At 54.5% G+C, this 25,396-nt stretch overlaps 7 protein-coding genes and 1 non-coding gene across 8 annotated transcripts; 2 read left to right on the top strand and 6 right to left on the bottom strand.

Annotated features, from left to right (window-relative positions):
* Positions 1 to 1,909: 1,909 nt before the first annotated feature.
* Positions 1,910 to 3,418, bottom strand: N0V96_000663 (uncharacterized protein; the record flags this gene model as incomplete). Its single annotated transcript, XM_053197636.2, has 1 exon — positions 1,910 to 3,418. The coding sequence occupies one exon, from the start codon at positions 3,416 to 3,418 to the stop codon at positions 1,910 to 1,912; it is 1,509 nt and encodes a 502-aa protein (XP_053044859.2).
* Positions 3,419 to 7,454: 4,036 nt separating this feature from the next.
* RAD50 (DNA repair protein rad50) lies at positions 7,455 to 11,429 on the top strand (the record flags this gene model as incomplete). The annotated part of the gene is made up of 2 exons (XM_053197637.2): positions 7,455 to 7,658; positions 7,710 to 11,429. The coding sequence occupies 2 exons, from the start codon at positions 7,455 to 7,457 to the stop codon at positions 11,427 to 11,429; spliced, it is 3,924 nt and encodes a 1,307-aa protein (XP_053044860.1).
* A 458-nt stretch (positions 11,430 to 11,887) lies between these two features.
* On the bottom strand, positions 11,888 to 13,750 carry N0V96_000661 (uncharacterized protein; the record flags this gene model as incomplete). Its single annotated transcript, XM_053197638.1, has 3 exons — positions 11,888 to 13,462; positions 13,576 to 13,624; positions 13,689 to 13,750. The coding sequence occupies 3 exons, from the start codon at positions 13,748 to 13,750 to the stop codon at positions 11,888 to 11,890; spliced, it is 1,686 nt and encodes a 561-aa protein (XP_053044861.1).
* Positions 13,751 to 14,123: 373 nt separating this feature from the next.
* Positions 14,124 to 14,197, bottom strand: N0V96_000660. The gene has a single exon. It is a non-coding gene; the product is annotated as a tRNA-Val (tRNA).
* Positions 14,198 to 14,362: 165 nt separating this feature from the next.
* On the top strand, positions 14,363 to 15,305 carry RRF1 (ribosome-recycling factor; the record flags this gene model as incomplete). Its single annotated transcript, XM_053197639.2, has 2 exons — positions 14,363 to 14,430; positions 14,483 to 15,305. 2 exons carry the CDS (start codon positions 14,363 to 14,365, stop codon positions 15,303 to 15,305), a joined length of 891 nt encoding a protein of 296 aa, XP_053044862.2.
* Positions 15,306 to 15,640: 335 nt separating this feature from the next.
* On the bottom strand, positions 15,641 to 17,020 carry N0V96_000658 (uncharacterized protein; the record flags this gene model as incomplete). Its single annotated transcript, XM_053197640.1, has 1 exon — positions 15,641 to 17,020. The coding sequence occupies one exon, from the start codon at positions 17,018 to 17,020 to the stop codon at positions 15,641 to 15,643; it is 1,380 nt and encodes a 459-aa protein (XP_053044863.1).
* Positions 17,021 to 17,782: 762 nt separating this feature from the next.
* Positions 17,783 to 19,685, bottom strand: N0V96_000657 (uncharacterized protein; the record flags this gene model as incomplete). The annotated part of the gene is made up of 2 exons (XM_053197641.2): positions 17,783 to 17,893; positions 17,946 to 19,685. 2 exons carry the CDS (start codon positions 19,683 to 19,685, stop codon positions 17,783 to 17,785), a joined length of 1,851 nt encoding a protein of 616 aa, XP_053044864.2.
* A 45-nt stretch (positions 19,686 to 19,730) lies between these two features.
* On the bottom strand, positions 19,731 to 21,442 carry N0V96_000656 (uncharacterized protein; the record flags this gene model as incomplete). Its single annotated transcript, XM_065755996.1, has 2 exons — positions 19,731 to 21,389; positions 21,437 to 21,442. The coding sequence occupies 2 exons, from the start codon at positions 21,440 to 21,442 to the stop codon at positions 19,731 to 19,733; spliced, it is 1,665 nt and encodes a 554-aa protein (XP_065615236.1).
* Between the last annotated feature and the right edge of the window lie 3,954 nt (positions 21,443 to 25,396).

Raw genomic sequence — 25,396 nt, 5'->3', positions numbered from 1 at the left:
TGTGAAGAAGCTTCGTTGTAGCTTGGTGGTAATGATGATGGTAATGATGCAATTGTGGGGGAAATGGAGCTTTTGCTGAATAGAGAGCGCTTAATCTTGCGAGAGAGAGAGGAAGTCAATGAGAAGGGAGAGAAGAGATGAAGATGGGAGGAAAGACGACGCGAACGAGGAACTAAAGAGCAAGTAAGGCAGCCCCGGGTATGATAGCTCTTTGTAAATAGGACCGGCGAGCCACGTCTCCGCATCACCAGGCGGGCGATCAACTGTCTCAGGAGCCCTGAGCTGGCCATGCATCATTGCATGCCCCCCCAAAAACAGAAGGAACGTCGAATCAGAATCGAATGGCATCCAATGAATCTGTGGCAGACGGTTGATTTAGTCGGATAGGCCTCCCGGTTCACAGCCACAATCGACAATCTGAGCAGCACAGGCGGTAGAATGGAACCACTAAGACCACATCCCGTAAGGTATGGAGCGAGCTAGCTGTACATGGGGAGGGGACCGCAAGGCCCCCGGGTCGTCCGCAAACTACTCATGTCGGTAGTGCAACTCAAATGACGCAGCTCGATGCTTGCACACGTCGGAGCAGTACAAAGTGCGCAGTCAGTCGTGAAGAACCGGGCCATATGATTTCGGGAGGTGAGGTGAGGTGTTTGGGCTCCATGGGCGGTGCCTTGGCACGCTTGGGTTGAGTGCTCCTCAGTTGGACCCTGAAGTAGCCCCTCACAAAGTACCCCTCCACAGCTGATCCGCCCCGACAGCGGGGTCCTTTCTGCGAGAGCCCCTTGATGATCAACAGAACCTAGCACCTTGGGTGCTTACCTTAGCTTTCTATGTCGCACCCACAGCAGCAAGCTCTGCACACCCTCGCGAGCAGTCACGCAGTGTAGTGGCTGCAGTCCATCTGCGAGGGGATGGCCTGAGTCGCCCTCTATGCAAGGACGAAGCCTGCCCAGCTGTGTGTATAGCCCCAGGGCAAACGACGTGTTTCAGGAACCCCCCGGGCTTACATGTGTCAACACCCAGACGATAGTAAGATCATGGGTGCGTGAACGAGGCGAATTCGGGTCTAGAACGGATGTAATACTCTGTGATCAACGCAGATCCCGAGTATGGCAGCCAGTTTCCGCCGTACGTCTGCCACGAGGAGCACGCTGGGGAGACTAGCTGTGGCTGAAGTAGCCTGTCTATACAAAACGCTCCGCTTCGGAACACCAGGCACGATGCGATGCCTGCCACCCGCCGATAGACAGGCTACAGCTCCTAGCTGGTGCCGGGGTCGAGCGTTGACCGCCGGCCGAACTGCGATAAACAGGACCGCACGTCCGGGTAGGTCCCGCCCGAGCCGCCACGGACATCAACTGTGTCTGACTCGCCTGACCGGATGATCACCCCGCGGGTTGAAGCATCATGGCTTGCAATAGATTCTGTTGTTGGAGACTGCTCTTGCCAAAACTACTCCCTTCCTCCTTCCCATGACCTAATCGTCTTCAGGTATCTCGATTGCTGTGAAATAATAAAGCTGGAAACATGGCAAACAGCTGCATGTCCGTCAAAGTTGATATCCTGCGCCGTGCCGTCTTCCAGACGCCAATTCCGGTGCATGTGGAATGACCACGCCCAGGGCAGCCCTCGTGGGCACTTGCCGACCAATGCGCCAGTGGTGACTCATTAAAACTTAACCTCCGCCATGCTCAACTTGCAGCGATCCTGAGTGATGAGCGCTGTTGTTACCATGTCGATTCTTCTTTTCCTTCTTGGCCCACCTAAGGCCACACGCGTTGCATAACGTTTTCGGTCCACTCGGGCCTTTACGCCATTCCGGAGAATCCAGGGTACCTGATCAGACCATCATCGTTAGCCATTGTGCTGCGTGCGTCTTGCCATACCAAGTGGACTGCAAGTCGCATCAAAGTCGGAGCTTACCACAGTCCGTGCAGACATATTCCTCCGAAGTCTTGAGCTTCTTCTTCTTGTCACCTGTCCGAGGGTCCCGGTCCTGTGGAATCGCAATGCCCGCGTCTCCCTTGATCAAGGTCGGACTTGCGTTTCCTGTCGTGATGCCGCGGCTCCTCTCGCCTTCGATGTATCTCAGTCCAGTCAACATCTCAATAGTATCAGTGTGTGAGTTCCCTTCATATCTGGCCATCTTGTCCTTCAGTGAATCCGGGCGGCTCCCCGCAACACCCTCCAGTGCCTCGCGTGTAAGCGCAACGTTGAGAGCCGACGACCTGTCGCCTCCGTCACCGGCCCGAGATATGGCGCTCGGGGCGGATGTCATTGTGGTTTCCGATGGTGTTACGTCCGACCTGCCTTCCTGGCTCTGGAGCCACTGCCTCTGTGATTCTTCATTCTCCATCTCTTCCTCCTTGCGCAGCTCGGCAATGCGCCTCCTCAAACGTTCGTTCTCAATCTTGTGTTCCAGGAATGAGTCCAGTAGGCCGGCATTTTTTGTTGGATACGGGCGCGACATCATGAAGACGGCTTGGCAAAACGGCGTTTGATTGTGCGGGTTCGGCGCAAACTTGGATGCGGCGATGTGGGCGTGACCGACCGACTCGAAAATGGCGTATTTACCGTCCTTCTTCTTCAGCCGGAAGAACAAGCGAAGCGGGTTTCCTGATGCTATAGACTCGTTTAGCTCGGCGACGTAGACGCCCTGGTCGTCGGGGTGGACGAGTTCCTTGAGGAATGTGTCGAGGATTTCGTCGGCAGTGTAACCCGTAAGATTCAGAATACTCGGGGAGACGAAACGTATGCGACCATTGGCGTCAAGTATCTGGAGGAAGTCTTTCAGCTCTTCGACGACCTTTGCGGGCCAGTTGCGTCTCTTTGTGAATTCGGTGAGGGTGCTGCCGGCCTGCTGCAAAGCCTGCGAATTGAAGCCGCTAGAGGGCATGGGGCCCCCACCAACTACGCTGGAGGCATCGTCGCCATTGTTGGAATAATTGTTATTCATGGAAGGGGTATCGTCGGGGAGGCCGTCGGGCATTGGTGTATTGCCGACAAAGTTGAAGGTAGACATGGCGTTCTCGTCGTTGGGGTTGTCGACGCTCATGGACATGGCGTCAAAGCTTCCATAGACTGTCGAGTCCAGGAGAGACGACATGATGTTGGGGTCGGCTTCAGCCATCTGCATTGCGTCAGCGCGTTGTTGAGAGCGGTCTGTAGCGAATGGTGGTTGTGGGGGAGGGTTCTCAAAGCAATGCGCCGGGGGGTCAGGCGGGTCGTAGGTCGGAAAGGGTGACAGAGAGGGGAGGTAAGCGAGGCGGTCGAGGGGAGGAAAGTGAGTTATCAGATCAGAAGGAGGAGCATGGTTAGGAAAGCGGGCGGGACGAACAGCTTCAAAGGCGGAATAGGCATCTTGGGGCCCAAAGCCAAGAAAATTGGTTGGAGGCTGAGGTGGTCCGTGAGACATGGTTGCGGTACTGTTCCGATACTGGCCCTGACGGCTTCTAACAAAGGCATTGGCGATTTGAGGGGGCTGATTTGATACCGATGCGCGGGAAGTGTTCCCAGGGGGGCAGAATGCGGTCCCGTTCACCTCGCGGCCAATGTGCGGTGGTAGGTACTGTAGATCGGCTGGGTCTATTCGTAAGTACCGTCTCGTGCGTCTGCTGGCAACTCAAACTGCGATAAGATGGCTGGCTGCTTGCGTCTGTGGCTGGAGCGAGGACCAGGTTCAAACTGGGGCCAATGCCAGGTACAACGAGCAGCAGCTTACTGGGTGTACAACGACGATGAGCTGCGAAGGCGCGGGAGAGTGAGCTCGTTGGTCTAAGTCGCGGGGACCGTCGTATGGGTATGAGCAGATGCGGGGAGTAGGAACTGGTGATCCGGAGAGGCCTAGAACCCAAACAGATCAAGATAGAATGTAGGGCGCAAGCTGGTACGGGGCTTTGGGCATCGAGTAGTGGGCTTAGCCTTGCATGTCTATTTGGCCAGAACGTCTATTTTGTCTTTTTTGTCGAAAAGGGTGCCAAAGAATGGGAGTCGAAGACGACGTCAGAGTGCGTGCGGCGGATGCAACAGAGCGAGGGTATAGAGAAGAAAAAAAGTGGACGGCAACCAGATAAGGTGGACGGGGATGGTTGTGTTGGTGGTATGTTTCTCTGTGAAGTGTTTCCAAGCGACGGGGTCTCGTAGCAATTAATAAAAAGGGCCAGATGGGTTTGCTGCTGCGAATGAGTATCGGTACAGAGGCTGACTATGCCTGTCTGGTTCGGAGCGGTGCAAAAGGAAGCGAGGTTTCGGTAGCGGCAGCAGTACCTAGTAGTACACAAGGCCAGTTGTCGACGGAGCGAGCTGAGTGAGTGCGTGTACGAGTGAGTCGAGGTTGAAGATGGATGGCCAAATGAAGTGGGAGTGCAGCGGTGAGGTAAAAAGTAGAGAGAGCCCGTGGCTACGGTCCTTGTCTTGGCTGCTGTGAGACGCTTTGCAAGGGCTGGATTGGGTTCCGTCAGGTTGGCACGCGGGTCATAAGGTGAAGTCGAGTCGAGGCGCCGCCTGGCCTGGCCAGCGATGCAGGGTCGTGAGGGAAGATCAGAAGCTGCGTCGGAACGGTGGGGGAGTGAAATGGGATGAGAGGGAATGGATGAGGAGACGACGTGAATGGGGGGAAAAGGTGAAAGGGAAAGAAAAAAAAAAAAAAGGTTGAGACGTGAAGGTGCGAAGCACACGAAAGTGTAGTGCAGGAAAGGAGAGAGAAAATAAGGTCAAGTCGTCACCATCCAAAAATTTGGCAGGGAAAGAATGGCTACCTCAAGCTGGGATGCAGAAGGTGCAGAGCTGCGAGTGCGCACATAAGGTACCCAGTTACTGAGCTCCGTAAAGTAAGGTAAGGTAAGGCAAGGTACGGATACGGATGGAGAAAAAAAAAAAAGGGAAGCGGAAGCGGTAGCAGTAAGTAAGGTTGGTCAGGTAAGGTAGCGGAAGCAGCAGGAGCAAGAAGCAATGGAAGAAGCAGGGACCTGATGTGAGGTGGGAAAAAAGGATGGGAAACTGCAAAATGGAAACGGAGCACATGGCAATTCTGGCTATGGACCTTTTTTCCCACCTCAAGCAACCCGTCGTCGCTCACTGCACCGCTGGTCCGCTGCACCCCTCCACCGTCGCAGACGCAGGGAACGTACCTTACTGCGCAGTAAGTATCCGTACCTACCTCACGGAAGGTAGGTACATCATCGTACCCGACCCTGCCTTCCTTGCATTGGGTTGGGTCACTTGGCCATTCACATTGGGCGCCGGGCCTATGTTCACTGAGACGGAGGTACTTCGTAGTTCCCCTTCACCCAAGGACTTCCCTCCAACTTCCCCCTCTTCCCTCTCCCTCTGGCACATTACCTCACTCCATAGCCGTACGGAGTGTACACTACACTACCTTACCATATTACCCCCCCTCCCAATCCCAGACCTCCATCCTTTGAACCCCGCCGAAAACTCTCCATGTCCCTCCCATCCGATACCTACCTTACCTTAAGACACCTTAGGTAAGTTAGGTATCTCGTGGGAAGCCGCGCCTCACCTTGGCTGACCTTACTAGCTAAGGTAGCCAGACCGTAGTGTGAAGCAGCACATTGCAGGCATGAATAGGCATGGCATCATCTACCTTACCTTGGCTCACCTTGGAAACCATTCCTACCTGACTTTCCCTTATCTTGCCTTACTGTATGCCTTGGGCACCACAGGTCATGCGTCCGGCATGCACGGCCCATGCCCAGCAGCTCCATCAAAAGTAGTTTCCAAGGCTGATGCCCTGAGAATTTCAGCACAGCGATAATCCCCTCACAGCTCCAAGCCCATCCCGACGGGTCAAGCAACTGGGCAACTGGGATGGCGCTGCCCGGAGCAAATGCCCCGACCCAGAGCCATTTGTGAACCCGTCTTGCACTGCAATTTGAGCGGTCAAAGGCTTTCCCCGACCACACAGTGAGTGGGGCTGACTTGGAGTTGGACAGACACTACCTAACTAGGACTGGATGTCGTGGGCTCGTGGCTTGTTTGGTATCGAACCATAGAGTATCCGCTATCTGTCTCACGCCTCACATCTTGCACCTTACGCCTCGTGAGTGAACTGTGGCTTGCCCTTGACGGTTGTTTCTTGAGGAAAGCATCAGCTTAATTCAAGTGGTCCCGGATACACTATCCGTAGAGAAACGACAGCATGTCAGTAGTCGTCATTCGCCCTCCGTCCCGTTAACCAGACGAAAGTCAGGATTGCTGAGCACCAAAGTCAGGGCGTCACATCCGAAATGCTTGCCTAATACGCTCAACTTTCTGCTGGATTCTTTTTCAAAGGAATTCTTGTTGAGCGGGCATGCTGCGCTTACTCCAACTTGTTGCTTGTTCGATCGCTCTAGGCCTTGACTCGAGTAATGTTCCCTGCAATCCACCGGAGAGGGCTATGGATATGGCGTATCCGCATTGTGACATAACAAAACTCCATCTGATATTCGACGGAATCTGCTAAACTACCTTAGAACAAAACCCTGCTTGATAGTACCTATCCTTTCAATGCAGGGTACGCAGTGATGTAATGGAGCAACAGCATCAATTCTGCAAATGCCTCGGAAACATGCCGTTTCACAAGCAGTTGAAAGGTGAACCATTCCAGTATGCCTACTAAACCTACCTTTCCAAATGGACAATGCGGGCATTTATGGCTAATGAAGATATCTTCTGACAAAGGAATAAGCCCAAGTTGTCTCAATGACGTTGTGTATGCACCGTCTCTACCTGGCACCTAGGTTGGAGCTCTCCCAAAGTAGTCCGATCTCAATTAGCGCCCCAGCCGAGGAAGTAGCTTCTACTGTATGAAGACTCTCAGAAACCACCCCCACTTCGAGTTGCTCTACCTACCAGGGCGCGCACACACACACACAAGTGATGGAATATCTAAAAGATGGTTTTCATCTCAACTTTGGCTTTGCTGTGTTTAGTATTCCCGTGATATTCGGGGCTTTTCCAGGTATCAAAATCACTGTACCTATATCGAACCTCGCATATCATGGGGTAAGGCATCTAAGAAGAGCGATGGTGCTGAGGATCAGTCATCTACGGGACTCAGATACTGCGAGCTTCTGTAGTGTTTGTTGCTTGACTACCTTAAGTCAGCAGCGGCTTACATAAACAAGGAAGCGAGGTCACGCTTTTTCGCACCTCAATCTACGCGTGCCTGGCTGCCGGAAAAGCGCGTCCTCTTTTGGTGCACGTCCCCTACATCCTGCATCCCACCCAAGGCACCTACCTGCCTCTGTGCCGACCTCATTGGAGCCTAGACGGCGACGACGAGTGACCCTCAGGAGCAACCTACCCGCCGAGAAGACACAAAAAGGCCTGATTTTCTTGCGAGATTCTACTCTCGGTCCTAGATTTCCATGTCAACGTCTTCACAAATTGCGCCTCATTGATCAGCCCAATTCCACCTCATCGCATGGCATTGGTCCCAAGTCACCATGTCTAAGATCGACAAGCTATCCATCCAGGGCATCCGCTCTTTTGGTGGCAGCAGGGAGACGATCTCCTTCTACACTCCCTTGACCCTCATCGTCGGTTACAACGGCTCGGGTAAGACGACCATCATCGAATGTCTCAAGTATGCGACCACCGGTGAGCAACCTCCAAACAGCAAAGGCGGTGCTTTCGTTCATGACCCCAAGGTTTGTGCCTCATTTCCCCGTTGAATTCAGCTAAGGGCTAACATACTCTAGCTCTGCGGAGAGAAGGAAGTCCTGGCCCAAGTCAAGCTTGCTTTCACATCGACTAGCAGCCACAAATGCGTTGCGACACGAAGCCTTCAGTTAACCGTCAAGAAAACCACTCGATCACTCAAAACTCTCGAAGGATCTTTGGTGTACAACAACCATGGCGAGCGCACCGTCATTTCATCCAGGGTCGCCCAGATGGACGAGTTCATCCCAAGAGAATTGGGCGTTTCCAGAGCAATCCTCGACTACGTCATCTTCTGCCATCAGGACGAATCTCTCTGGCCCATGAGTGAGCCCTCGGCCCTGAAGAAACAGTTCGACCAGATCTTCGAAGCGATGCGATACACCAAAGCCATTGACAACCTAAAGGTTCTCAGAAAGAAGCAGGGCGAAGAGCTGGCCAAGCTCAAGATCTTTGAGGAACAAGACCGAATCAACAAGGAGAAGGGCGACCGTGCCGAAAAGCGATCTATGGCATTGCAGAACGATATCGAGAGCTCCAGGGATAAGTGCAATGCCCTCACAGAGGAGATGGAGGAGCTCCAGGAGCAGATCCGCGAGAAACACGAACAGGCAAACAGCTACTTGAGCATCGTCAATGACCTCAAGTTCAAGAGAGATCAGCTCAGCTACCGCGAAGGATCCATCGCGGATATCAAGATGACCCTTGAAGAGCTTTCCGAGACCGACGAATACCTGGAGAATGCGCTTGCGCAGTACGAAGAGCGCATGTCTCGATATCAAGAAGAATCAGAACAAAACAAGGCCCAGTATTCGGAGTTGCAAAGAGATCTCACCCAATCTCGTCGAGAACATTCAGCGAAGCTCGCCGAGCAGGGAAAACACCAATCTGACAAGGACAAGTATGAACGGCAACTTCAGTCCCGTATGCAATTGGTCCGAGATGCAGCAGAACTTCACGGTTTCCGCGGTTACGATGGCGACTTGAAGGACAGTCAGATTAAGGCTTTCAACGAGCGCATCCAGAAGTTACTAGCTGAGAAGAAGCGTGATCTCGATCGTCTACAAAAGGAGAACGCGCGTGAGCTAGACGAGGCGACCAAGGTCATTACTGAGCTGGAGGGCCGCAAGGCAACCACGACGCAAAACCGTGTGTTCGCCAAGCAACGAATGGGCGCCATTGAAAGGCGGATCAACGTCTTACAAATGGACATCAATCGCCTGGACATCGACGAGGGCGCCAAGGCCATTTTAGACAGCCAATTCGAGGATGTCGAGGGCAGGTTGAAGAAGGCTCAAGAGTCCCTGAGTAGCGCCGATTACGACACTCAGCTCAAATCGGAGAATGAGAAGCTGTGGCAGCTCGAGAGCGAGACGGAAAAACTTGGGCGCGAATTAATTGAGTGCACAAGACTTGCCTCGGAGCGGGCACAGTTGGATTTGAGAAAGAAGGAACTAGCAGATCGCAAGCGGAAATTGGAGACTCTTGCCACTACATGGAAGCCCAAGCTAGACACGCATATCGGCCCTTCGTGGCAGACCGACACTCTCGAGGCCCAGTTCCACGATGCTCTGAAGCACCAGAACAAGGTTGTTTCTGAAGCTCGCCAGAAACGGGATACTGCGCGGGACAAGCAACAGAAGGTCGACTTTAGACTCAAGAGCGCCAAAGACATTGGTTCCAGAAAGACCGATGAAGCACAACGCTGTCGAACTGCGGTTGTTGCCGCTTTGCAGGCGGTCCGAGACGGTGCAACAATTGAGGATTACGAAGAAGAAGTCAAGATGCATGAGGAAGACGTGGAGACATACACCACTGATATCAGCCTCCTTGATGCTTTGGCGGATTACTACCGCGGTTGCCAAAAAACCCTGCAAGACAAGAACAAATGCCGGCTGTGCGACCGCAACTTTGATGACAAGTCTAATGTCTCCAAGTCTCGCTTCTCAGACAAGTTGATCAAATTTCTTGATCCCAACAAGAAGGAGAAGGCAGAGGAAGACCTCGCCAACTCTAACACCCTTCTTGGCTCGCTGCGGAAGGTCAAGACGCAGTACGAAACCTACCAGAGGCTGATGTCGGAGCTGCCTCCTCTGAAGGAAGAGGTTGCTTCTTTCGAGGCCGAGTGCGAAACTTTGGGCAGGCAGCTTGAGGAGCATGACGCCGCTGTCAGCACCGAGGAAGGCAAATTGAACGACATAGAGTCTCTTAACAAGACTGTCATCAACATCACACAGGTTTTGAAGGACATCAAAGACTCCGAAGCGCAGGTTGACAGAATCATGTCTCAGCAATCCTCTGGCAACGTCAGCAGAAGCGCTGATGAAATACACGAGCTTCAGGCTTCGTGTAACGAACAGATTCGAACGATAAAGGGCAAGATCTCAAAGACAACGACGGATTGGCAGCGGATGAGGGACCAGGTGAACTCTCTCGAGCTGGAGAAGAGCGAGCTCCGGAACAAGTTGAGCAAGGCCTTAAACCAGCTTGAGCGCAAGAAGGACTTCATGAACCAGATCCAGACTCTAAAGGAGGACCAGGCCCATCAACGAGAGTTGATCAGCACCGCCGACCAGGAGTTAGAATCTATCGAGCCGGAGATCGCTGAGGCCAGATCGGTCCGGGACGAAACCTTGCAACGCGGCCGTAGCAAGGAACAGGCTGTTGCCGAGGAGCGCGATAAGGTGGCCGACTCCTTCACTGAGCTTAAGATGGTTGAAAGTGATATACAGGAATACATTGACCGTGGCGGCCCTTCTAACCTGGCAGCAAACCAACGTGCAATCGTTAGTCTCGAGAAGTCAATTGCTGGCCTGGAGAAGGAGATTTCAGACTTGACAGTGCGGACGAACAAGTTGAAGCAGGACATTGATAATGGCGATCGCAAGAAGCAGAATATCAGCAATAACCTGAAGTATCGCCAGAACTTGCAGCAGCTCGATATCCTCCGCCGAGACATTGCAGAGCTTGAGTCTCGTGATGCTGACGAGGATTACAAATCGCTGATTTCCGAAGCAAAGCACCTGGAGAACCGCCACAACCGGCTTGTCGCCGATCGTGGCTCTATCATGGGCCAGATGAAGACAAAAGATGAGGAACTTGAGCGACTCCTCGAAGAGTGGCAGCAGGAGTACAAGAACTCTTCCAGAAAGTATCGTGAGTCGCACATCAAGGTTGAGACAACCAAAGCGGCCATTGAGGACTTGGGCCGGTATATTTCGGCGCTGGACACGGCTATCATGCGGTATCACAGCCTCAAGATGGAGGAGATTAACCGCATCGCCGGGGAGTTGTGGCAGAGCACGTACCAGGGTACCGACATTGATACCATCCTCATTCGTTCCGACAACGAGAACGCGACGACGGGCCGCCGCTCGTACAACTATCGCGTCTGCATGGTTAAGCAGGACACTGAGATGGACATGCGCGGTCGCTGCTCAGCGGGTCAAAAGGTCCTCGCCAGCATCATTATCCGCCTCGCCCTCGCCGAGAGCTTCGGCGTCAACTGCGGCCTCATCGCCCTCGACGAGCCGACGACCAACCTCGACAAGGACAACATCAAGAGCCTCGCCGAGAGCCTCCACGCCATCATCAAGGCGCGCCAGGCGCAGAGCAACTTCCAGCTCATCGTCATCACGCACGACGAGGAGTTTTTGCGACACATGCGCTGCAGCGACTTCTGCGACAGCTTCTTCCGGGTTCGGCGGGACGACAAGCAGAACAGCGTCATTACGAAGGAGAGCATCACCAGAGTCCTGTAATGTGATTCGTCTGTTCATACGGCGTTTATATGGGAAAGATATGGGAATCCGGGGCTGCTTCATTATGGACCATGGAATAGCGCATGGCGTTCGGGGAGGTTCACGTTTGTCTACTATTTTGTTTTCTCCACGCATGTAGTCAGAAAGCTACGCGAATATGACCTTGCCACTTGAGTTGGCAGCGATATGGTTGAGAACTACTCGTTCACCCACTCGTTCGTTTTGTGATATTACCTCTCTTGTCTTTCTCTCGGAAATTTCGCGTCTGACTCTGATTCCATCACATATTGATACTAACGCGCCAGCTCGACCCCAAACTCATTACGATGCTTCAAGTCTCGAGTCACGACAAACGACAAACGACAATGTAGGTTTTTGGGTGAAGACGGTTTCTTGGTATCATATAATCATCCGCAACACAACTCACTCATTGAGCAAAAGATCCTTTCCGTCCTCTCCTAAGCGCCTCCTGCTTTGGCAGCCATCTCCGCGTCTTTCGCTTTCGCTGCCGCTGCCGCTGCCGCAGCTGCCGCCTCAGTCTCGTCCGTCGCATCACCCTTCTTGATCTCAGTCTCCTCATCTTTGCCTTCCTCGGCATTGGCCTCACCAGACTCAGCCTTCTTCACATCCTCCTCCTTGGTGTCGTCTTCCTTTGGCGAGGTAGAGATCGTAGCATCCGTCGCTTCGCCGGCGATGTCACCATCGTGCTCCTTGACCTTCTTGCTCGCGAGGCCATCGAGTTCCTCGTCAGCATCACGCTTAGGATGCGAAGTGACACTCGTGTCGGATGCAGCGTCATCGACAACTGCATCCGCCACCGTCTCATCCTCCGCCGCGGCATCACCCTCCTTGACGTCCTCGGGAGGAGGCGTGGCGGCTTTCCTGCCCACCGCAGCCTCAACATCAATGCCCTGCATGTCAAGACCGGGCCCTCCGCTCACAAAGCTCGTCGTCTCGCTTTGCGGGCCGAGGTCGCCAACACCAATCTCCTCGGGACCGCGAGCGTGCGGCGCCTCGTTCTCGTCTTCAGCAGCGGCAGCAGCAGCGTCAGCTTCCTGCTGCTCATCATCCTGCTGCTGCTTCTCGGGGCTACTGGCTCTGCCGCCGTCCCCGCTTCGCAGGGCGGCGGCGTGTTGTGCTTCTTCTGCTTGTCGCACGAGTTGGTTGACTGGAACGACGCCCTGCTCCTGCTCTTGTCGCAGTAACTCACCTTGTGTTATTGCGCGGCTGCTGCTGGCGCCCATAGAAGGTATGCCGTTGACACTAACGCTGACGGTCTCGATACTTCCGACGCCATTAGGGCCATCAATGGTCTCCGTTGACTCAGTACGAATCTCGGCCGGTCCACCGCCATTTGAAGAGGCTGGCGAGGATGAGCCGGGGCTCGGTCGGCGTGTGAGCCACGGGATCGGGGTTAGTAGAGCGCCGCCGAGGGCTTCGTCTGTGCCGACGGTTGAGGCGACCGAATTTGTCGAGTTGCTCCAGGCCACCGAGGCCGCCGGGTTGTTAACTTCCTGGCCGTTCGCGCTGCCATTGGAGAGCAGCGTCATGGTGGACATGTCGGGTATGGCTGGCGGAAGAGGGTAGGTGTTTGCGCCGCTGGTGACATGAACGACGCGGTCGACAGCATGGAGGTAGGATGCCAGTTGGCGGTAATGGCGGCGCGGCTCAAGGACGAGCTCTGCAAGGCGCTGGATCGTGTGCGGCGGGTACTTCGGGAAGCTGGCCAAGACAGTGTTGATCTCGTTCAGCATGGCTTCAATTTGTGCGGGGAGCGATCCCGAGGCGGTGGCCGGGGGTGCATCGGCGACAGCTGCGTCGGCATCAGTAGCGCTTTCGACCGTGGCCTTGAATGGCGAGGCATCTTTGGGCTGGCTGTTCTCCTTGTCGGCATCCTGTGATGACGGCTGGCTGCTGGCGGGATCGATGGAGGACGAGGGGAGCGGCGAGAGTAGTCGTGGTTGTTGGCCTGGCGCGTTAATGGGTTGAGGAGGGGTGGGTAGGTTCGGAATAGGGAATTCATTGTGGGCGATCTAGATATTCGCGATGCGAACTGGTGAGCGCGCCCTACCGAGGAGATTTCGTCTTTCATGGACGTATGATGGTGGGATTCTCCGGTCGAAGCCAGACTTGGGGGCGGACGTACCTTATCTAGCCTCGAGATGATTCCTTGCGACAGAGCGGGCCATAAACCGCTGATGCACCATGCAATTAGCAGCTGAACAGGACACGGATAGAGAAGACGGCAAGTTCACTTACTAGTCCATTTCGCCGCCTGTCGCGACCGTCCGCAAGAGATCTTCGTCGACCTCGATCTCCATTCTGGCGGGGATGGGGTGTTGGGTGAAGTAAGTGGTGGTTGAAAGGTTGAGCCTCCCACTGACGTCGCGTGCTTGTGAAAAAGCGCGACTCTAGCTACCTACCTCAGAGGCTCAGAGAACTCGGGGGGTCTTGGGGTAGGTGTATTCGTAGGTACAATGCGTCTAAACGAGTTGGCAGCTTCCCGCTCCAAGCTCCAAAGTTACCGGCAGTACATGCAAAGTCAATGCAAAAAAAGGTTGAGCTTCAAGTGCGCCTCGCTGCATCCTCGACCACTTCTCTAATTTTGATTTACAAGAGCGAATGTGACAACGAACATGTTCTACGCCTCACAATCATTCCCTACGAATCACAAAACGCAAAAATTGAAGCTGATGATCGATGCAGGGATCGAACCTGCGATCCTCTGCGTGTAAAGCAGATGCCTTAAACCGCTGGGCCAATCGACCGAATGCTTGTTGTTGAACTTTCGGGTCAGTCGTATGCCCAAGTTCCCCGAACAAGTGGAGCTGGGTCCACCATACGAGCTCCATACGTCACATCCAGCGCTCCAAAATTGTGAGAGCTTCCAACAACCAGTCAATAACACATACACATCAACCCACAACGACACTATGCGAGGAGTCAGAGCCCCCAATGCGCTCCTCAGAGCTGCCAATGGCATTCTGCCAGCTTCGCAGAGGTGATCTCCCACGCCAGCTCATTCCAGGCGACCTCAATTGACCCGAGAACAGCAGCGCACTCCAGGCACCGCTCGCGGCTCGCCTGATGATACCCTCAACCCTCCAGTCGCAGAAAAACACCGCCGTCGCCGCTGCGACGATCCGTCCCTTCTCCCACTCAAGAACCCTCCAAAAGAAGAAGAAGAACGAACCAAAATACCCAACAGCCGACTCCCCCGCCGTCGTCTCCCGCACCTCCCACACGGCAGACGAAGCCGACACAGACGACCTCAGGGGCTCAAAGCACCCGAAACCAGACCCGACCGACCCCCTCAACTTCGCCGACGTCGCCTCCCGCTTCGCCTCCCTCTCCTCCCACCACACCGAGATCCTCAAAAAACTGCAATCCGGCGACCGCTTCTCGCCCGACGCCATCGGCGCCCTGGCGATTCAGCCCGACCGCAAGGACCCGACGACCTACCCCCTCCGCGAGCTCGCCGAGATCGTGCCCCGCCCCGGCGGCCGCACCGTCAGCCTCCTCCTGCACGACAAGGACTACGTCAAGCCCGTCATGGCCGCCGTCCAGGCCTCGCCCGACTTCAACCAGCAGCCGCAGCGCGACCCGGATAACGAGCTTGAGCTCGTGCTGAAAGTCGAGGCGACCAACAAGGAGGTCGTCGTGCGCCGGGCAAAGGACGCCGCGCAGGCGTGGCGGGACAAGATGCGCGTCGCGACGGAGAAGAGGAAGAAGCTGCACGCAAAGTGGGAGAAGGAGAAGAGCATCGTGCCGGACCTCAAGAGGAGGGCCGACAAGGAGCTGCAAAAGGTGCAGGATAAGGAGATGAAGGTTGTCGATGCTGCTGAGCAGCAGACTGTCAAGAAGCTACATGCCTAAGTTCTTGAGATAGCTGAAACCCCTTTTTCAAAGTTTTTGAGTTTAAAAGTCTTCGACGGGTCGCATTCAAACAGGAGATGTGTATTTCCCAATTGCAACGAGGCGATTGAAACCAAAGAAAAGTCTCGGGAGAAAAAATTCAATCCGTAGTGTACAGTAGAAGAGACTTTCGGATCTAGTTGTACAATATGTATTTATTTTTGGCTGTACCAAACCTCCCATCTCTATAATCCTACAATGAACCCCCCCGTCTGAATTTTCGTCTTCACTCTTCTTCCCGTACCTATATCCGTCCTTGTTGATATTACAATCTCTTGAAAGACCCAGGCTTCCGATCAAGCCCTCGCAGCCTTGCCTCCCTTGGCGGCACCAGCAGCGGCAGCACCCTTCTTGGCAACAAGAGCCGCAATCTTGTTATCAAACTTCTTCATATCCCCCGCCACATACGTCTCGTTGTGCAGATGCGACTCTTTAGCCATGTTGATCGGATCCCGGCTACCACCAGGCACGAACTTGGGGCCGACGTGCTGGCCCTTGACGGCCCGCTCAAGGATATACTCCCGCACGGCCTTGCTCGCGCCGTCCTCGAGCTTCACATCCCGCACGGCGTGGACGTGGACGTCGTCGTCGACGACACCCGCAATGGCGTCGGGCTTCTCCTCCGCCGCCGTCTTCCCCGTCCTCTCCTCGCGCGCCTCGACAAACGCCTTCTTCTCCTCCCCGTCGACGAAGAAGTACACGCCCCGGTCCCGGGTGTTGGCCAGCGTCTCGGCCGTGTGCCGCACGTCGCCCCACCGCTCGGGCGTGTAGTCCGCCGCGCCGGCGACCTCCCGCAGCGAGCTCAGCACCGTCGCCGCCTGCACGACGGGCGGCGCCGCCGACGAGAGTGGCATGGCGGGCCTGAAGCCCAGCAGGTCGCCGACGCTGAGGCTGGGAGTAAACTGCTCGGGCGCGCCGTTGCGCTTCGAGATGTACGCGCGCTCCTCGACCGTCTCAGGCCGCCAGAACATCTCGATTTGGGCCTTCCAGGCCTCCGGGCCCTGCCCAGCAGGCCTCGGCGGACGGTTCTCGCCGTCTTCTTCGCCCTTGCGTCCGCCCCGGCCTCCGCCGCGACCTCCACGGCCTCCACGACCACCGCGACCGGCACCGCCACGACCGGCACCACGGCCCCTGAAGCCGCCGCCGCCACGTCCTCTGAAACTGCCTCCTCCCTCGCCTCCTCCACGGCCGGCGAACCCTCCACGGCCAGCGAAATCTCCACGTCCTCCACGAGCGCCGAAGCCAGCGCCAGCGCCAGGGCCACCGCGACCACGTCCGAGTCCAACAGGCGCCTTGACGAACTTGACCGCACCGCCAGATCCAGAAGGTCTATCGAGACCGCCAAGCCTAGGCTTCTCATCAAGGCCCCTAGGCTGAGAAGCACCACCGGAAGAAGAAGAAGCAGCATTATTCACCGGTCCGCCACGCAGAAGCTGTCCAATCTCGCTAGCCGCGGCGCGGGAGCGCTCTCGTCCGGTAAGTTGAGGCCTGTTGTAGGCTCGCGATGAGGAAGATTTGTCGCCGCCGCCGCCATTGTCGTTTCTGTTCGAGTTCGATGAAGAAGATTCGTCCGCGGGACGCAATTGCGTCGTGGAAAAGGTTCGGATGCAGGTCTTGATTGCGACCACATCGGGCCTTATACGGCTGCTCGCCGATCGCAGCGCCGTTTGATGCATTTTCGAGGGGGCGAATTGAATCGACGGGGGGTTTCGCGATCAATGTCTGTCGAAAGTGATGAGCTTCGTCCCTGACCTCAAGGTTGATCTTGCCAGGACCTTGCTCTGGCAGAAAAATCTTCGTTACGTAAGCGTGGTGAACTTGGTCCGTGCTCGGGTTGGGAGAGCTTAGGATCAATCACAGGCAAGGCGATGACCGTGGCATGCGTGGATGCTTTCACGGCGACCTTGAGAGTCACTGTACAGTAAAACTTCACACACGCGTCGAGAATCGTTGTTTAACCACGGCAATATGGGTATTTTTTCATTACAATACTCCGAGTAAGGAATATCAAAAAAAGATACGCTGAAGATATTCGTCAGTAGGATCTGTTGCCTACTTAGATTCCATATGACCGTGACTCGTCCTCGCATCATGTGCGTTCCCGCCTCAATACTCCAAGTCTCTTGCTTCCGAATGCCTTGCTCCTCTCAAATGCAAGTCTTGTGCATTATTAAATAAACCAATACCTTCTCCCAAGTCTTTTTGGTCAGTTGCCCCTCCTTAAACGCCCCCGGCCTATCCTCTAGTACTACCACATCTCTATGGTGCGATAGCGAGTCTTGGCAGAAAAAGGAGAAAAATAAAAAATGCAAGGACCCAATTCGAAATTTGAATAAAACAGAGATTCAACTCCAACGGCCTCTTGTCATTGCTTTGGACAGGACCGCATGCGATTGACGAGCTTCATGGGAACGCAGCCTCTATGGGCATCATTCTACTCAAGCCAGGGGCACGGCCTCGGTAGTAGGTGGTGCGTTGTACATCGTAACTAATTCCTTCACTTTAGGCAGCAAGTCTGGTATTCTAAAAGGTTTCGAAATCACGTCGTCCTGTATCGTCATGTTAGTGAAGTTCGATATGCGCAGTTGGGGGCCCACTTACGATACCGGCAGCTTTCGCGCTCTCAATCTGCTCTGGCCGCGCGTATGCCGTGACAGCGATGATGGGTATATGCCTAGTCAGAGTGCCTTCCCTCTCCAGTTCACGGATACGCTTCGTACACGTAATACCATCCATGACCGGCATCTCAAGGTCCATCAAAATGACGCTGAGATCAAAGCCCTCAGCCTCGTTGCCAGCCCAGAAACGGGACTTCTTGAGCTGTTCGAGGGCCTCGCCTCCGTGATTAGCGACGTATGTAGTGTTGCCGCAGCTTGTGAGTTGCTTCCGCAGAACCCTCTGGTTAACAATATTGTCCTCCACAATCAACACATCGTACAGCGGCGTCGCAGGAACAACCGGCTTCTTGATGGAAGCCCTTCTAGGCAGGGCTGTGAGTGGAGGCGTCGATGGTGCGGAAGTTGGTTCGCTCTTGATCGGTTGCGCCAAGTTAAGTGCTGAGAGAGACGGCGACTCCAGATTAGGGGATTCCGTCTTGCGACACTTGACATAGAACGCGAAAGTGCTGCCGATTCCCTTTTCAGAAACAACACCAATCTGTCCACCCTGTAGTTCGGCAAGCATGCGAGAGATGAAGAGACCGAGTCCCGAGCCACCATATTGCACGTGGGTGCGGGGTGAGGCCTGGGAGAACCGCTGGAAGAGAAGCTTTTTCTCATCTTCGCGGAGACCAGGGCCTGTGTCCTGGACTGAGAAATGGAGGTTGATCTCCTCTCCTGTGCCCCAATCCTTCTCCTGGGTCAAAGCCCGAACGTCCTCCTTCTCTTTGCGGGTCGGGAAATACGACACTCCTTTTTGGGTAACCTCGGTGATATTCTTGGATGCGCTCATCTTCATGGTGATCTCGCGCTTCTCGCGGCCTTGGGTGAACTTGATAGCGTTGGTCATGAGGTTGATTAGAACCTGCCTCAGCCTAGATGGATCCAGCCTGACCCAGTCGACAGCGTGAGTGCTATAGGCTTTGTCTACCGAGAAATCCAGCTTTATCTCGTGTGTATTCAACTCCGACTCGAACATCTTGATGACGTGTTTGACAATCGTGACCGGATGCGAGTCGACAGGTGTCACAAGCAGAAGTTGCGAGTCGAGCTTCGAAAGGGTGAGCACGTCATCGACAATACGTTTCTGATGGCTGGCGCATAAGTTGATGGTGCTGGCGGCTTCGGTGCAGCTTTCCAACAGAGTATCGAGTTGCGTAGGATCCTGCGGTTGAGCGCGGTACTCTGTGATACTGTTGACAATTTCATCAGCACACTGGAGGACCGCACTCAATGGATTGCGCATTTCATGACTGGTGATGTCGATGAAGTTTTCTTGTTGGCGTTTGAGCTCGACTGCCTCTTCTCTGCGTTGCTTCTGGAAGTCCTCGGCCCATTTTTGCGGCGAGATATCGGTGATGCAACCAAAGATACTCTTCAGGTAGCCCTCTTGAGTCTGTTCTGGGAAAGCACTCAGCAGGACCCAGGTATCGATGGTGTTCATTCCATTCTGGCGGCTGCACTTGAACCTGAACTCAATGGTGATGGCTTCCTTGTCTTCAATGAGCTTCCTCCAAGCAAGTTCGACGCCCGATCGATCTTCATCCCTCACACTTTGCATCCACGTGTTGACACTGTCTTCTGTTCTGGGATGCCTCGATATTTGCCACCACATGTCGTTGGCGAAGTTGATGAGGCCTTTGTCATTAGCAATGAACATACCGACCGGTGCGAATTCTGCCATTCGCGAGAACTTGTATTCGCTTTCGACTGCCTCTTGTGTTCTCAACTAGAGTTCCATTTGCAATTCTTGGCGATCCATCGCGGCCAAGCGAGCAGCCCTCTGTCCTCGTCTGATCTCCTCTTCGAAAAGAACAACCGATGCCATAGAAGTCGCAAGTTGTCTCGACAAGAGATGGATAAAAAGCTGATAGTCTTCGTCATAGGGTCGACGGGGGTTGGTGCCCAAGACGATGAAGCCAACGACAGACTCGCCGGCTGTGGTAGGGTGGACAGGCAAGATAACAATAGTCTTACTCGGGTCACCGAAGCCTCGCCACTCCAAGCCTTCAAGCAACTTTGTTGGCAGGTTCCCAGCTTCCGACGAGAGAATAATAGGTGCACCTTGCATCGTCATAGACTGGCGCATATAGGGAGCGAAGCCATCGTCTGATGACTTTAGGTCGAGCTGGGTTAGCCCAGCTGGGTGTCCCTCTGGAACGCCCAAGCTGCCTTCGAGGTGTAATAATGGTGGGTGTGCTATGCTTCCAGAGTGCATAGAAGATACTTCACTCTCGCTATTGTCTTCCTTCACTGAGTAGATGAGAGCAAACGGTACGTCCAAGTCGTTGAACTCCAATCCTTCCTTGACCCGCGGCCAGAAGCTTCTGACGTCCTTAGCAGCTGCTGTCTTCTCGCCCACCTCTCGTAAAGTCAACATCCGGCGTTCGTTGACCTTGCGGCGGGTATTTTCGAAAGCCGGATTGTAGAGTCCGACCACCTGGCCATCGGAACCCAGTAATGGGATGATTGACCATGAGAAGAACGTCTCCTCGAGGAATCCGTGTCGAAGGATAAATAGCTGGTTGTCGTTCTTCATGATTGATTGCCCATTTGTCCAAGCATTGTTGAACAAAGGCTCGATATCCGACCAGATCTCTTTCCATGCGTCCTGATATCGCATGCCCATGAGTTGAGGGTGCTTTTGTCCGGCAAGCTCAATGTAGGCCTCGTTGTAGATGGCGACATTGTCCCGTCCCCAGTACATGGCCGCAGGGTGGGGACTACCCATAACCATGTTGGCCATGGCCCTCAATTCTGAACTCCAGTGCCCCAACGGACCCAATGGTGTGGAGGCCCAATCAGTGTTGCGACAGAATAGGATGTGTTCACTCAAATCCGGAGTCGTTTGAATGCGGGTCCAATCGAATGATGGCCTCATCATCGCTGCTTGGAAGACCTGTTGGGTGAACTCGTCGGTGTGATACTTTTCGCCACTGTCTATCATCACACAGTCGTCAACGACAATTGGTGTATCATCCATCTCATGCGGCTCCGCTTCCATATCACCAAAGTAATCGGGTTCGTCATCCATGGGCACAATTGATGGCTGAGTTGGTGTCGGCCCTCTACTCCGCTGTTCCAGTACTGCTGATTCATCGGCCAACGGAACAGGGGAGTCTGCTGGTGCTGATACGGCGCTAGCATTGCCACTCACGAAGCGAAATCGTTTGCGTAAGGTCGAGCATGTCCATGTGATGCCGCCATAGCTGTGAGAAGGAAGGCAAACGTCAAGGGATTCATGGTTCAAGACAAAGCTCGTGGCCCATGTTTTGAAGTGGATATAGTCGGGATTCTTGATGACATCGTCACCCTCCACAGAAAGTAATTCCAAGACACCCACGGAGGCCCTGAGCGCCGCATTGGCGTATAGCAAATGCAGTCCTGACTTTTGCACGTTGACAGGATTCGCGAGATCGATGATGAAAGTTGGACGCTCATCCTGTTCCAAAAGTTCGATCACGCCAACTCCTCTCAAGATTTGGAGCCCTTGAGGAAGATGCTGGCTATTGGGGCTTTTTGAAGAGGTTAGGGTGGCGTCTGCAGAAGATAGACTACTACTCCCCGGCGTACTCCCAGACCTAGCTGATGTTTGTGCATGAACGGTTCCGCGGGGTAGGCGAACAGTATGAACGCGGTCTTGGTCCTCCCTCAGACGAGCTAGCAGGACAGCTGCAGCGTCCGAGGGGGGAAGAGCAGCTGGTCGAGGCGGCATCTGTCGTTTGTTGTTTGAAGAGAAGAACAGAGGGGAGACGACCCCTTGGTTGTGCCTAGCCAGAATGACTGACGCAGTTGGTTGTTTTGGCAGCTTGATATGCCCCGGTGGCCCCAGTCGAGTTCGCGCCTTCTTTAGAGGTGACGGGTTCGGTCGTTCGTGTGCGTTTTCGTCGTCGGATAGGCGCTTCCCGCTGGATGTTGAAGGTCTCGACAGATGGGTGGATTCTGTAAACGACCTGATAGTCGGAGAGGTCGGGTCCGACCTGGGGGTCAAGAGCGTCTTAGACGCGGCGTCGAATAAGGGATCGCAAGGAGTGTCGCTATACGTCAAACCATACCGACTAATGTCGGTAGTTGTCCATGACCCTCCGGGGCTTAATGTCGTCGAGGTTGGCGAGGCGGGATGGTAACGTGGGTTACTTGACTGTGGCTGTGAACCCGATCGCTTGTGGTTGACATTCGTGGTGGAAGAAGAAGATGCGGCGGCGGTAGAAGCCTCGGGTATCGCGGTGGTGGTGGCTACGGCAGCAAACGGGTCCGCCGTCGTCGGTCTGGTCGTCGTCCTCCTCTTGCTCGTCGTCGGGTTCGTTGCCGTGGTCGTGGGTGTGGTGATGTTTCCGGGAGCGTGGTAGGGTCGGTGTGTCGAGGGCAACGGGGGAGCGAGGAGTCGTATGGTGGGCTGGGGGAAGCGATCGTCGCCCTGCGGCATGAATGCGCGGGGAGAGGGAGTGAAGAAGAGGTGCGGCCGAGAGAGTCGGTCCGTTCTAGAAATTTTCGTCTCGGGCCTCCTTCTCTATGGTTGCCTTCCCCTGCCGAAACTAAAACGATTCCTTTTTAGCGACGGCGGAGACGGGACTGAAGCAAGTGCAGAAGTAAAGGCGCACGGCAAGCACAGACACAGTGGACGATGACACGGAGGGGTTTGGTGTGGTGCTGGGCTGGGAAGCGGGAGCAGCAGTTTGCAGGCCACAGGTGAGCGAGCGAGCGAGCGAGCGAGCGCAAGCCCAGGTGCCGCGGGAAGAGAAAGGCTTAGGCGGGCAACGCTACCTTAATCAGGTAAGGTAGGTATCCGTAGGTAGGTAAAATTCGGGTATTCCCAGAGGGGAGAGGGAAGGGGGGGCAGCGAGCTAGCGGTAAGAAAAATAGAAGAAGAAAACACCGACAGGGAGATGCCAGACCAGACGGGCGCTGGGTGCTTTGCTAGCTAAGCTTGCAACCGGGGTACAGATGGTGGGTGAGCGAGGCGGGAATTGGGGGTCGAGATAGAGCAAGGGTTTGACGGGCCCGGGCCATGAACAGGAAGGGGAAAGGCCTGCAGCAAAAAGAGTCTGGAAGGGACGGACGCCTGGGTTGGGATTCGGAGAAGGGGAATGAATGACTGGGAACATGCGGGCTTGATCGGGGCGCGCCTGATCAGGGTAGGCAAGGTGTGTTAGGGTAAGGTGGGATTGAGCCTTGAGCCTTGAGGTGCAAGTACGACGCATACAGCCAGCGACTGGGGTGATGGGTAATGGGGATTTGGGGGTTGGAGATGAAGGTTCCATAGGGACTGTACGGGGTCCTGTCACCTGGATAGGCAAGGTTGATCCGGCGCAGTCGGTACTGGACAAGATAAAAGCAAAGCAGACAGATGGCAACAGGGTCGTAAGAATAAAGGGGACAATAATGACTTGTTGGACTTGGACGGCGACAATGGGACTGCCACTATCGCAGCCACAGAAACAAGACAGCCGGAGTAGTAGCCCAAAGTTGTGGGATGGTCAACCGGGAAGGACTCCGAAAGCGTGTCGTCGTCAATCTGGGTCTGGCAGTCCAAACTTTGGGAGGGTGCCACCACTACGGCAGCCGCCGTTGAGTGTCATAAGGCATAAGGGACGGCAGAGGCAAACGATCAAGTGCCGTGACTAGAAGAGAGTAGAAGGAAAGAGATGAAGTTACCAGGATGAGGTTGAATGCGATCCAGGGTGTGACTGCAATCTACACCACACACGAGGTGCGGTGTATGAGATGATGGCACGGGCGAGTGTGATGGTTCTGACGCTACTGGACCTTAAGCACAGCGAAGGGACGTGGTGCTGTTGTGAGGCGTAGCTGCGAAGCTGCCTTCAAACGTGCTGCGTGCAGTGCTGATCAGGTTGTAGCAAGCCGCGCAAGACGAGAAAGCAAGGTCAGGCCCGTAGAGGTCGGAGCGGTAAAGACAGGCAGACGGCCCGTTGAGGACGACTTGAGGTGTCAGTGAGGCGTAAGGCGACTGAGCGGCTGACGATGCGATGGCTCCGAGGTGTGCTCTGCTGGTTTGGTCTGGTGGTCTGGTGCTAGGTACTGACTGGACTGCTCTGCGATGCTGCGTTAAGGTGATTGCGTTTCCGATGGTTGGAGCGGTGGGTAGGTGAGAAGATGTACGTGGAGATCGAGGGCGCAGGATGGAATCGAGAGATGGTACAGAAAGGCGGAATAGGAATCTCGATATCGAAAGAGGAGTCAGTGCGAGGGCACGCCGTGTATTGGTTAATGTTGCGGGAACCGTCTGTCCTTCTTCTCTCCTGGTTTGGTCCGGTTTAGGACCTTTGGGACTTGGACCGGATTGGAATGGTCTCGCAACCAAAAACCTGAGATATGGCCCCGGGGAGGGGGGTGGACTACTAGTAACTATTACTGTAGGTGGGCGGGCATGATTATGCGAATGGATCCAACGTGTGAGGTGGGAGTCTAGAAGACCAACAAACTGCAAAGGACCTTGCAGAAGGACGTATGGATGTCGACTCCTTTCTTGGCGGCTGGCAATGACAGAAACGGGGACAATGTGCAACTGAAGGTCTGGTCAGGCTGTGAGTATCCGTAAGGCAAGGTGCTAGCTAATTCGAGGGTCGAGGGGGTACGGGGTCTGCGGAAAGGGCCAGAAAAAGAAAAGAAGAAGGACGTGGGAGAGAGTCTTGGACTGACTGGAAAGTGAATTGGACATGAATTGGACATGAATTGGACATGAATTGGAAATGCATGACGGGAGGTGTGAGCATGAGGTGGAATTATCAAACAAATGGGAACTGTACCCTTGATGCTTTTTCGTGCCTTCCTTCACACCGGGGCTATCCCACTGCGGAACTCCTTCCATGCCGTTCATTCTTGCCAATCCAACTCCAAATCGTCCTGTCCTGTCCTTCCTTCCCCAGGTTTGCTCTCTCTCTCTCTCTTGATAGGGTAGGTGAGAACGGCATCGTGTCCTTCCGTACCCTAGCTACGTTACTACCAAAGCCACCAGAATTGATATATCCGATAATGTCTTATCCCTCATCTCACTAAGGTACCCTACCTTACTCACTCACTTCCTTCCATCGCACTTGACACTGGCAAATACATATACTCGCACACAAGCATACTCCATACCCATCTATGCATCTCATCCGATTCTCCTTCCTAAGTTGGGTAGCCCAGTCGTCAACAGCACGGACGGAAGCATCAGTAGACGTCAAGAATGAAGGCTCCTCGATTCCAAGGGACTAGCGGGCCACACAGCGATGACAAGATATGAGTTGTGTGCCGGTGTATACCTATGCAAGCTCGCCCGTTGCGCTCACAAAGGCAGCCAGCCCTCTCTGCACATGTGAGGAACAACCTAAAATGGGTGTGAGGAATCAAAAAGAAAGGGCAGATGGGATGAAGGCTCAGGCGGACGGGAGA

Source organism: Colletotrichum fioriniae, assembly GCF_027942845.1.
Source record: "Colletotrichum fioriniae strain IMI 355084 chromosome Unknown scaffold_1, whole genome shotgun sequence".
NCBI classification, from domain to species: Eukaryota; Fungi; Ascomycota; class Sordariomycetes; order Glomerellales; family Glomerellaceae; genus Colletotrichum; species Colletotrichum fioriniae.
The sequence above is the reverse complement of the archived record's forward strand: the minus strand, read 5'-3'. Positions and strand labels throughout refer to the sequence as shown.